The 13178-nt window shown below is 35.2% G+C and overlaps 1 protein-coding gene across 3 annotated transcripts in view; it reads right to left on the bottom strand.

Annotated features, from left to right (window-relative positions):
• Positions 1–851: 851 nt before the first annotated feature.
• LOC110097041 (probable protein phosphatase 2C 5) overlaps positions 852–13178 on the bottom strand; it is a 66910-nt gene continuing 54583 nt past the window's right edge. Inside the window, exons 7-11 of one of the 3 annotated variants that reach the window (XM_020823261.2) lie at positions 1703–1819; positions 1533–1587; positions 1412–1444; positions 1270–1316; positions 852–1087 (exon numbers count right to left, since the gene is read on the bottom strand). In XM_020823261.2, coding sequence (XP_020678920.1) covers positions 1045–1087; positions 1270–1316; positions 1412–1444; positions 1533–1587; positions 1703–1819 — 295 coding nt within the window. In that variant the 3' untranslated portion in view covers positions 852–1044. Of the gene's footprint in view, positions 1093–1269; positions 1317–1390; positions 1445–1532; positions 1588–1702; positions 1820–13178 lie in introns of all 3 variants that reach the window. The other 2 variants (XM_020823256.2, XR_002303158.2) reach the window with 2 other exon arrangements.

Here is a 13178-nt window from a genome sequence, read left to right on the forward strand (position 1 = left end):
ATTGGTTTGATTAGACTTAAAATTTAAGGAAGATAATTGAATTTTTTTTAAATGGATTACACACTAGAATAAAAAAAATACAAAATTGTAATAAAGAAAATGGATAAAATAATAAACTTACTCATAAAAGTAGAGTTTCGAAGAGATAACCTAATCTCCTTTAGTTTGTAGGCAACCAAGTCTCCTAGCCTTGAAATTCTATCAAAAAATATGTAAACAAACCAAAAAATACTTCATTTCAATTTTAGAACGTTTTATACAACTGAAAACACAAATAAAATACACATCAATTCAATTTAAAATTAAAACAATGGAGAGAAGGAGAGAGGTGCAGACCCCTTGCTTGGAACAATTATTAGGTCCGGTGACCGGACGTAGAGCTACCTTTGGCCGGCACTAGATCGCGCCACGTAGCAGGCACAAAATCATGTATTTGTCTATTTTGCTCGGCAATAACGAGAAATACTATTATGTGAAGAAAAATACCGAGCAATACCGAACAACACCGAGCAATACCGAGTTTTTTCTAGAAAAACTCAGTATTGCTCGGTATTACTCAGTCTTGGTCTTCACAGAGCAGTATTTCTCGTTATTGCCAAGCAATACCTAGCAATACCGAGCCAATACCGGGTAACTCGGTGTTTACCGAATGTAGCTCTATGTCCGGTCACCTGACCTAATAATTGGGTCCACTAGCAACAACTTATAACCACCTACTCTCCCACAGTCTAATATGGCCAGCCCTTACATTTTTTTCATGACTTGGACTTTAACCTATTAAGCATTTAATATATATATATATATATATATATATATATCATCACCATAACCCTTACAGCACAAAATACATGAGATATAACCAAGAAAGCACAATCTAATTAGCAAGACAATTAACAGATGTATCTTAAACATTTCTTGTATGTACACGGGAGCAGGAAGGGGTGGAATTCCACTACACATCAGAGACGAATTTACAGAAAAAGAAAATATGCCACCCATATTCCTAATGAAACAATGCCGACAGTAACAAATGCTTGTCCTGCTTCAAAAAACATGTTGGGCCTTTGATCTGGCAGGTTTTGCCAATCTGTCCTGTATTAACGAAGAGAATCAAAAGGTATCATGATGCTTACACCAAAAAAACATATCAGGAAATGCAAAGGTCCGAGTCTCCTCAATTGTACACAAATTAGAAGACAAACTTGGATGCTATTAACTTCAAGTTAAGACAAAAACAAAGAGAATCAAGGAGTTGTTGATAATTAACACCTTAAGTCAGCAATCACGACGCTGATGTTGTCTTGTGATCTCCGGTCCTAAAAGAATAACGAATACATGAGTTCCACAGAAAGCCAAAGACGAATGTGTAAAGACTTCTAAACATTAGGACCTAATTTTATTGAGCAAGTACCAATGCGGCCTGCGCAAGTGCTTCACAAGCGAGCTGAAACACAAAAATAATAAACATAAAAAATTTGCAACTTCCATCTTCAGAAAATAGTCCTGCGAATGAATTTTGATAAAGCATGTACCTGAACATCACCATGTTGACGAAGATGATTCCTCACAAAGTTTACAGCATCAGAGCTGATATTGAACCAGGGAAGTGTAAGTATTTGCTCCAGAAATATTTGAAATAGAGAATATTGATTAGAATATCATGCTAATGAAAATTCACTCGTTAGAGATATGGCATGTGAACCTTTTTATGTAGTCCCATAAGCCATCAGAAGCTAGCAAGATAAATTCCACATCAGATCCAAGATATATGTGAGTGATATCTGGAGTAGGAGTTACCAAGTCGTCCTTAAAATTTATTCTGGCAACAGGACACGAGAAATTTCAGACGAGAAACCCATTTATGAAACATTGCCTCAACTAACTGGTTCCAACTTAACAGCTGCATCTAAAGGCTAATTATGCCCTCGGGAATCAAAACAGTGAAATTCCATCAACAATATCATCTTATCATTAAGCTTACTCTTAACTATTTTGAGTCAGCTATAACAAGAACCTTCATTCTCCATTTGTTGTTCTTCAGTGTTATATGAGAAATGAAACCAACTGTGCTCAATTTATTTATTTTTTAAATAACTTCTGCGCAAGTTACCACTGATCTACCCTAGAAAACTCAACTGCATTTTATTTGAATAACAGAGTTCTTAATTTAAGTTAAAGGTCTCAATCGCTAAGTGCAGTCTTTGACTTTGACAATTAATAAAAAACATGATCGTAAGTTTTCTCAGAAATTGAGGATGGAATGCTTGTGCGTGATTGAAGTGATGCCACATGAAAGATGCTTGGCATAAAGATGCAAGCATTGTTGTCTCTTGATAATGCAACACGAATTGAAATCAGGTTTAGAATTTTCTAATGCTACTAAATATGATGTTATGATCTTTTTCATGCAAAAGAAAATTGGGTATTCACAAATCTCAACTTCTCAATTAATCAACTAATTTTCTTAAGGAAAACATAAGATAGTAGAGTATGTCCAACTTCTAATGAAATAATCGTAAATATCCAAAATTTGCAGCAAAAAGCTGGAAAATATTAAATTAGAGAGAAAATAAACTTAATTTCCAAACAATCAGATTTTTTATCATAAGAATAGTAAACAAACCAATAACGAATTGAGTAAAAGAATAGAAAGAAAACAAAATACACAAGAAAAGAAAAAAAAATAAAACATAGTTATGAATTACATGCCTCATATGTCTATTTATTCTTCAAAAACTATGTTAGTAGAAAAAGCTAAAATTTGTCTGATCTCAATTTAGATTTAAATTAATCCTGATTTTAATTTTAAATTCATAAAATAGTAGGACCTGCACTACCTTAAGATTCACTCGTAGGCTGCAAAAACCCACAAAAACAAACTTTTTGGGCAACAAAATCAACCTGTTGAACGCATGAACAGGATCCACCAACCATCCACAATTCCACACAGTATCAAGGATAAGTCCATGCACAATCAACTAAAATTGCACAACCCTTTTAAGAAACCACGCGTCCATCCATTTCCATACACCACAACTCCATTTTTTTTAACTTTATCTTCTTTTTTTTTATCAACTAATCAATAACACTAAAGTCCACTACATAATACTAACAGCGGCAACACAAGATGTCAAAGACAACTGCCATCTTAACAGCATCAATTTAGCTGGCTTAAAAAAAATTGGCTCCCACTAACTTATGATATAAAACCCAACAAAAATCGACCATAATCCCTCAATATTTCATCGAAATTAAGCTAAACTAAATAAAAAATAAATTTATGCCAATAAATAAGCAAACCAAAGAAAAGAAATAAAATACAAAAATTTTCAGCAAAAACAATCATTTTTAGTCATATCACTAGTATGTCCTCAAAATAGAAATAACAAATATAATGAAGCAAAAAATAAAAAGAAAATACATAAACTATATATAAATTAATGTTTGATTTGATGCTTCAGGTGAGAATAAACACAAAGAACTCTAACAAATTTGTTTGGCTTCGACAAAGGTAGCTCTTCTTAATTTGGTATCATTCTACAGAGCAACCCATAAGTCATCACAGTTGGAAGTGTCTCACCAATGAATAAAATACTATTAAAATCCACAATCGACGGTGAACTCATCCCGTCATCCAGAATTACATTAATGAATGAGCTGCATAAAAGTATTGGTAAAGATTTGGATGTGGACTCACAAGAAAAAGGAAAGAGAATAGAATTTAAGAAATTGACAGTAGGCTGATGACATAATTTTTTGAAATTTTAAATTTTTAGAAACTAGTTCTAATGTGCTACACAATTTTAAATTATCTCACCTTTCTTTGCTTTAAATTTCTTAGAAGTGCTAGATTGAAGCTTTTGGATTTAAATGCACCATAACCTTGTCAATAGGCTTCACACATGTCATGTTTATATTAGTAGAAAATTAGTAATTATCACACTTAGTAACCTATGATGCACAGACACGGACACGGCGACACGGACACGACACGACACGGACACGGGACAAGTCAATTATTGAAAATATAGGACACGGACACGGGTTGGACACGGTATTACAGTTTTTATATTTTAAAATAGTGTATAAAAATTAAATAAGTATAATTTTAAAAATAATTTAGAAATAATAAGTAATTTAACTATAATTTATGCTTAAAATTATTAATATTAGGATGTCATGAGTCGGGCGTCAATGTCATTTATCAGTCATCGAGAGAAGAGATGACAATGCCGTCGAGACTTGAGCATTGATGTTATGCAGTAAATATTGATCGTCAATGTTAAAGGGCGCTTATCGTCGATGTTGAGAGAGCGTTGGTCGTCGATGTTGAGAAGGCGTTGGACAAAGATGAGATGTCAAGTTGTGGGTGTAGAAATTGCTAGCATCGAGCATCAATATAAAGACAGCGTCAGACTTTGATATGAAGATCGTTTTGAAATGTTGATGTTGTAACGACGCCAGACGTCGATGTTGAGATGATATCGGACATTGTTGTGAAATCAAAGTGGTGGTAACCCGCCAAAGAGAAATGAAAATGAAAATATTCGATGAATGGGGTATCAAGTGCGGACGATTGATTTGATGTTGTGAATAAGAAATAAGAAATTTAGTTTTTATATTTTAAATAAATAAAATTTTTAAATACAATAAATTATATTTAAAAAAATTCATAAAATATTTAGGATACGCGTGTCAGACAAGTGTGTCCAATTTGTATTTAATATTTTTTTAATTGGACACGTTTTCGGCGTGTCTGACACATGTCAGAGGAGTGTCGGACGCGTGTCGTGTCGAATACATATCGGACACTGCACGCCTCTTTAAGGAGAAGTGTTGGTGCATCATAGTTAGTAACTAATGTTATGCAAATATCCTCATACATGGCATGCAAACTATGCCATAGTCAATATGATAAGAGGCAAGTAATGAAAATACAACAATGATAAGATATATCCTAAGGAATATGATACAGGAGAGGGCAATTCAGCCCCCTTTGAGGGGCCCATCAAACATATCATCACATTTTTTAGGAGAGATTTAAGAAAGGGATTAATTAGGAGATATTTTTTAATTAAAAAGGGCTTATTTGAAAGAGATTAATTAGGCGATATTTCCTAATTAAAAAGGGAAAATTTGGGGCCTGAATTGAGAAGAACTTGGGAGAGGGTTGTTTTGTAATTTGTTATTTTATTGTTTGCTATAAGTAACAGGATTTATGTTATGTTTGTCTGGAGAATTTGATTTGAGAGTGCTATAGTTTTCTTTTTATGAGGGATCCCAGCAGTACCTAGGGTTTGGGAGAGAAGGTCATCCTCTTGAAAGAGGATCATTATATCTTGCTTTATACGTATTTGATTTTTTATCAATAAAAATAAGTATTTGGTGTTAAATGTCTTGGAGTTTGTTGTTGTTTTTGATACAAAAGAGCATCAAATTGGTATCACAGCCATGTCCTAAACAAAAATCTCAATTCTCTTCACTTCTTTTTCCTGCATACCTCTTCCCAGTGGCTGATTCTTGCTGTTTAAAGACCATAGTCGTTGATTTTTTTTTGTGGTTTCAAACTTAAATTTGTGAATGGCAGCAAAAAAGATTGATGCGTTAGAAGGATAAGTGGAGCAAATCAAATTTGGGATGGAGGAAAGATTTTCAACTCTGGAAAATCATATGGAGAGTTGATTGAGAGGGATGGAAGAGATAATAATGAAGCTCATAGAGATGCAATCCTAAGCCCCACCAATGGTTCTGATTGCTAATCCTCAATGCGATTTGGCCAGGGTTCCATTGGCTGAATCTAAGGAAAAGGAGATCGAACAGGAGGAGTTTGACAAGGCGAGTTTCTTCCATCAAGAACCACCCCCCAGAGCTCCAAGAAGGAGCGGATTAGTTTTCAGATGAAAGGACAACAGGAAGAGAGTGCTATGGTGTGATTTGTGAAAGAGGTGATAGGGCGACCGACCACTATGGGAAGCCATTTGGGCAAGGGGAGTGGACAATCGGAGAGGGAGGGTAAAGCTCTCGCTTGGTTCCAGTGGAGAGAGGCTAGATACCCAATCCGTTCATAGGAGGAGTTTAAGGATTGCTTGTTGGAATGTTTCCGAGCCATTCAACAAGGAGACTTGCACAAGCAATTCATTGCCTTAACATAGGAGGGGACTGTCATGGAGTATAAGGAGAGGCTTAAGATGTTGTTGGGGAGGTTGAGAGGAATTTAGGAGGCAGTATTAGAGGGAAATTTCATGAAGGGATACCATCATATCAGAATGAAGGAAGGGGATATACACAAGATAGCTTTCAGGACTCATGAAGGTCATTACGAGTTTTTGGTGATGCATTTCGTCCTCAACAATGCCCCAGCCACTTTTCAACCTCTCATGAATCAGGTTTTTTAGCCCTACCTGAGAAAGTTTGTCTTGGTTTTTTTTTATGGCATTCTGATCTATAGTCATACAGAGGTAGAGCATATGGATCAAATGAAGACGATACTAGAGACATTGAAGGAGAACTAGTTATATGCCAACCTGAAGAAAAGTTCGTTTGCACAACCACATGTGGAGTACCTGGGAATGTGATGAGCAAAGCAGGGGAAGCAGCAGACCAGTCGATGATTGAGGCTATGCTGGATTGCCCTTAATCTAAGAAGCTGAGGGAGCTGAGGGAGCTGAGAGGGTTCTTAGGCCTCGCCGAATACTACCAAAAGTTTGTGCAAAGGTATGGCATGATAGCATGGCCATTACTTTGCAACTGAATGATATTTTCAAATGGGGAGAGGCAGCTACGGAGGCTTTCGAGCAGCTGAAGAAGGCGATGACCAGTGTACCACCGTTAGCACTTCGCGACTAGAACAAGCCATTTGTGGTGGAGATAGATGCGTCAAGATATAGCCTGGGGGCAGTGCTCATGCAGGATCAGTGACCTATCGCTTATTTAAATCAAGTGCTCACAGCTAGGGCGAGACTCAAGTCTGTGTATGAGAGGGAGCCAATGGCTATTGTCTTAGCTATTCAAAAATGACGACCCTATTTGTTGGGGAGACATTTTCTAGTCAGGACAGATCAGAGGAGCCTGAAGTATTTTTTTGAACAACGGATGGTCACGGAGGAGCATCAGCAGTGATTATCCAAATTGCTTGGATATGACTTTGAGATACAATATCGACTGGGCTTACAAAACACGGCAGCATACGCCTTATCCATGAAAGGAGAAGAGCCTCAATTAGCAGCTTCATCAGTACCCATGATCGAGATTGGGAAGCTTTGAAACAATAGAATGAACGAGATGAAGGGCTGAGGAAGATCAAAACTGATTTGTTGCAGAACCCGGATAGTAATCCTAGTTACACGTTGAGAAGAGTCCAGCTGCTACATCAGGGGAGATTCGTTCAACCAAGAGGAATGGGATATATTCCCACACTATTACAGGAGTTTCATGGCAGTGCAGTTGGAGGACATTTAAGAGCTCAGAAAACCTAAAGTCGATAATCAACATAATTAAACAAGGTGGGGATGCGCCGTGATGTAGAGGATCGGGTAGCCATATGTGATGTATGCCAAAGGCACAAGTACTAAGCTATGACACCAGCAGGGTTATTACAGCCTCTAGCCCTGCCGGAGAGGGTGTGGGAGGAAAAGATGATGGATTTTATTGAGGGGATTTCCGCTTTCAAAGAGATTTTTAATGATACTGATAGTAGTGGATCGTCTGAGCAAGTATGCACACTTAATCCCTATGAAGCACCCTTGCACTGCAGTCTCTATGGCTATTATTTTACACGAGGTGGTACACTTGCATGGATTTATAGAGTCCATTATGTCAGATAGGGATAAAGTGTTCCTTAGCCACTTTTGGAAGGAGTTGTTTTGTTTGCAGAGGATAGTCCTAAAGAGAAGCACAGCAGATAGTCAGATAGAAGTGGTTAACAGAAGAATAGAGATCTATTTGAGGTGCTTTGTATCGGACAAGTCGAAGAGTTGGGCAAGGTGGATTGCGTGGGAAAAATATTAGTACAACACCTCGTACCAATCAACAGCAAAAACTATTCCTTTCAGGATTCTCTATGGGAGAGATCCATCACATCTAATTCATTATGGGCAGAGCGCTACACCCATGTCCAACATCGAGCAATACTTAGAAGAGCGAGACAAGGAATTATTTGAGATAAAGGGACATTTGTTCAGAGCCCCATAATCATGAAAATAAAGGATGATGAGCACAGGAGAGAAGTAAACTTCACGCCATGAGATATGGTTTACTTAAAATTGAGGCCCTACAGAAAAAAAATACTAGCCAGAAGAAGGAATGAGAAATTAACCTCATGGTACTTTGGACTGAATGAGATCATGGAGTAGTAGCTTATTGATTGAGGTTACCACCTAAATCAGCTTTGCACCCGATCTTTCATGTCTCATAATTTAGGAAGGCAATAGGAGAGCATACACCATCATCTCTACCCCGGACTTAGAGAGAGAACATGGAGGTCATTTTGGAGCCCCTGGAAGTAGCGGATGTGCTCAAAAGGGAGACAATGGCACAAGAGGTGCTAAGCAAATGGAAATATTTGCCAAAGCATGATGTCGCATAGGAGCCATACAAGGCAATTAGGATATAGTTCCCTATCTTGCACATTGAGGACAAGATGCATTTTGGGAGGCGAGTTTTAAAACAGGAGAGGGCAATTCAGCTCCCCTTGTGGGGCCCATTAAATCATTACATATATGAGAAGAGAAATCAAGGACGGGATTAATTATGAGATATTTCCTAATTAAAAAAGGTTGATTAGGGGGTTGATTTGAAGGAGATTAATTAGGAGATATTTCCTAATTAAAAAAGACTGATTTGAGGGTTGAATTGGAGGAGATTAATTAGGAGATATTTTGTAATTAGAGGACTGATTTGGGGGCTGATTTAAATGCTGATTTTAAAGGAAATTGGGGGAGGGCTACTTTGGAATTTGTTGTTTTATTGTTTGCTATAAGTAGTAGGATGAATATTATGTTTGTATGAAGAATTTGATTTGAGAGTGCTATGATTTTCTTTTTGTGAGGGATCCTAGCGGCGTCTAGGATTTCGGAGAAAATGTCCTCTCGAAATAGAACCATTGTATCTTGCTTTATTCGTATTTGATTTTCTATCAAAAAAAATATATTTTTGGTGTTGAATCTCTTTAAGTTTGTTGCCGTTTTTATACCGAGGTGCATCAGAATACTAATAAATACCTATAAGAAATCCTATTGTGTGTAATGTTAATATAATTACATGCAAACAAACCACACATTTAAGATATGACTATATGGAAAACTAACCTCCTTAAAAGAAAGCAAACACAAATAATTGAAATTTCTATTTTGGTAAATTATGAACCTTTAGAATTAACCAAAAAGATTAAGTTTTAAATTTCAAGTTTGTTTTAAAAAATTTATTCTTAACAAATTTAATGAAATAGATACCACTTAGTTCTTATTCCAAGGCTTATTTTATGAATTTATGTCACTAAATAGTGAACCTCTTAATAAGTCTAATCATCCAACAATAACAAACTTTTATCCCATTATGTGGGTCGGCAACATGAATCTTTTTTCTCCATTGTGTCTCATTAATTATCAAACTCTAATCTAAATCTAAAAAAGAAACATCATTTCTAATATTTTCTAACCAAGTCTTTTTAGGTCTACCTCGACCTTTCTTAACATAAGTCAAATCTAATACATTTACTTTCCTAACCGGCCATCGAAAGGACGTTGTTTTGTGATCAAACCATCTAAGTCGACTCTCTCTAATACTATCTTCCATTGGAGCAACTTCAACCTTTTTCACATATATGCTCATTTTGTATCACGTCTCTAAGAGTAAAGCCACTTATCCACCTAAGCATCCTCATCTCTGCAACACTTAAAATTATGCTTCTCTTTTAATAGCCAACATTCTGCACCATAAATCAATGCAGGTCTTACTATCATCTTATAGAACTTTCCCTTAAGTTTGACAGTGACTTGCTATCACACAACAAGCCCGATGCATTCCTCCACTTCAATTATCCAACTTGAATTCTACTAATAATATCCCCATCTATTTTAACATCACTTTGTATGCCCAAGAAATCTGAAATATGTTCTCTCATTAATGACTTGATCACCATAAGTCACAATCTCCCCACTAAATCTATTATTACTAAAATTACACTCCATATATTCAGTTTTAGATCCACTCAAACGAAAACCTTCAGACTCTAAGATTGACCTCCATAATTCAAGTTTACATTTAACGTCTTCTTTAGTCTTTTCAGCAAGAAGAATATTATCAACAAAAAGTATATACCAGGGTACAATCTCTTGCAAATGTCTAGTGAGAACATCCATGACTAAAGCAAAAAGATACAGGCTTAAGGTTGATCCTTGATGTAATCCAACTAAAATAGGAAATTACTTGGTCAAAGTGTCAAACCACCTTCTGTTAGAACATAAGTAACAGCTCCTGCATACATATCCTTAATGAATTGAATATAAGCATTATTAACCCCTTTCTTATGTAGAACTCTCTATAGCACTTCTCTTGGAACTTTATTATATGCATTCTCTAAATCAATAAAAATCATGTAGATCTTCCTTTTTCTCTCTATACTTCTCCATCAAACTTCTTAATAAATGTATAGCTTCCATAGTAGACCTATCTGGCATGTATCCAAATTGATTTTGAGATATATTAGTGTCACGCCGCAAACTATGCTCCATAACTCTCTCACATAGTTTTAAAGTATGATACATTAATTAATTCCTCTATAATTCGCACAATCTTGTGCATCACTTTTATTCTTAAAAATAGTAATCAACACACTCATTCTCCACACATCTGGCATCTTTTGCCTTCAAAATAATATTAAAAACTTTAGTAAGCTAAGAAATTCCTTCATCTCCTAAGCATTTCCACACCTCTATTGGAATATCATCAAGTCCAACAACTTTTCCACACTTCATTTTCTTTTAAGCCTCTTTAATTTCGGTTTTACTAATATGCTAATAAAAACCAAAATCTTTATTTTCATTTAGCATGCTAAGGTCACTAAAGTCAATTGTATTATCATAATCATCATTAAAAAGTTTAGCAAAATATCTGATACACCTTTGTTGAATATCATTTTCTAATAAAAACATTTTTTTTCTTCATCCTTAATGCACTTCACCTGAAATTAGTCTAATCATCCACCATGAAAAATTTAAAAATCACATTTTGTATCTAATAAATCCTCAAATGAATATTCAAAACTACATTTTTTTTTAATTATATCAATTTCAACCATACATGATTCTTGCATTAGTAGATTTTCGATAAATTTTGAAGAGATGTTTTAGAAGTTTCCATAGAAATTGGCATAAATGCAACATTTCTAACATAATCCTCACTACATGCCTCAATACTCAAAGGACTACAAATAGCCTTAGATAATATGTTTTTGTAAATTATAGCTTAGTTGATTCCTAAATCTCGCATTGGACCTTTAATAAAGCTAAGTACTTTTAACAAAATAGTTCAAACGTGAATCATATATAATTGTTAAATATAAATATTGCATAACATTCAAGCACACCGAATCTTTATTTATAGCTCTAAAATTGATTGTGCAATAAATCATTACGTTAACCAGATGGTAGATGGTACTCTTTAAGCTTATGTTCAATACCAGCCTATGCTAAGTTCATTACTGTTAAACACTTGGCGAAAAAGAAAAATAGCATGTCCCGCTAAATTTATTTTAGGAATCTTAGCTTTCTCAAAATTAAACAACAATAACAACAATAAGCCTTTAACCCATTATGTGGGGTCGGCTATATGAATCTTTTTTCTCCATTGTATCTGGTCAAGAGTCAAATTCTCATTTAAATTTTAAAAAGAAAGGTCATTTCTAATATTTTCTAACCAAGTCTTTATAGGTCTACCTCGACCTTTCTTAACATAAGTCAAATCTAATACCCCTACTTTTCTAACAGGTCATCAAAAGGCCGTTGTTTTGTGATCAAACCATCTAAGTCGACTCTCTCTAATATTATCTTCCACTGGAACAACTTCAACCTTTTTCACGTATATACTCATTGTGTATCACGTCTCTAAGAGTAAAGCCACTTATCCGCCTAAGCATCCTCATCTCTGAAACACTTAATACTATATTTCTCTTTTAATGGCCAACATTCTACACCATAAATCAATGCAGGTCTCACTATCATCTTATAGAAATTTTTTCTTAAGTTTGAAAGTGACTTTTCTATCACACAACAAGCCCGATGCATTCCTCCACTTCAATTATCCATCTTGAATTCTACTAATAATATCCCCATCTATTTCAACATCACTCTAAACAATATACCCAAGATATCTTAAATGTATTCTCTTATTAATGACTTGATCACCCTAAGTCACAATCCCCCCACTAGATCTATCATTACTAAAATTACACTCCATATATTCAGTTTTAGATCCACTCAAACGAAATCCTTTAGACTCTAAGGTTGACCTCCATAATTCAAGTTTATCTTCAACTCCATCTCTAGTCTTATCAACAAGAAGAATATCATCAGCAAAAAACATACACTAGGGTGCAATCTCTTGCAAATGTCTCAAGAGAAAATCCATCAATGAAGCAAAAAGATATGGGCTTAAGTTTGATCCTTGATGTAATCCAAATGAAATAGGAAAATACTTGGTCAAACCACCTTGTGTTTGAACATAAGTAACAGCTCCTGCATACATATCCTTAATGACTTGATTAAAAGCATTATTAAGCCCTTTCTTATGTAGAACTCCCCATATCACTTCTCTCATAAATTTATCATATGTTTTCGCCAATAAAAATCATAAATAGATCCTCTTTATTCTCTCTATACTTCTACATCAAACCTCTAAATAAATGTATAGCTTCCACAGTAGACCTACATGGCATGAATCCAAATTGATTTTAAGAAATATTAGTGCCACACCGCAACCTATGCTCCATAACTACCTCACATATTAACTTAATTTCTCTATAATTCGCACAATCCTGTGCATCACCTTTATTCTTAAAAATGAGAATCAACACAATCATTTTCCACTCATCTGGCATCCTTTTAGTCTTCAAAATAATATTAAAAGTTTAGAAAGCCAAGAAATTCCTTCATCTCCCAAGCATTTCCACACCTCTATTTAAA

The sequence above is a fragment of the Dendrobium catenatum genome, unplaced genomic scaffold (genome assembly GCF_001605985.2).
Source record: "Dendrobium catenatum unplaced genomic scaffold, ASM160598v2 original_scaffold_126610, whole genome shotgun sequence".
NCBI lineage: Eukaryota > Viridiplantae > Streptophyta > Magnoliopsida > Asparagales > Orchidaceae > Dendrobium > Dendrobium catenatum.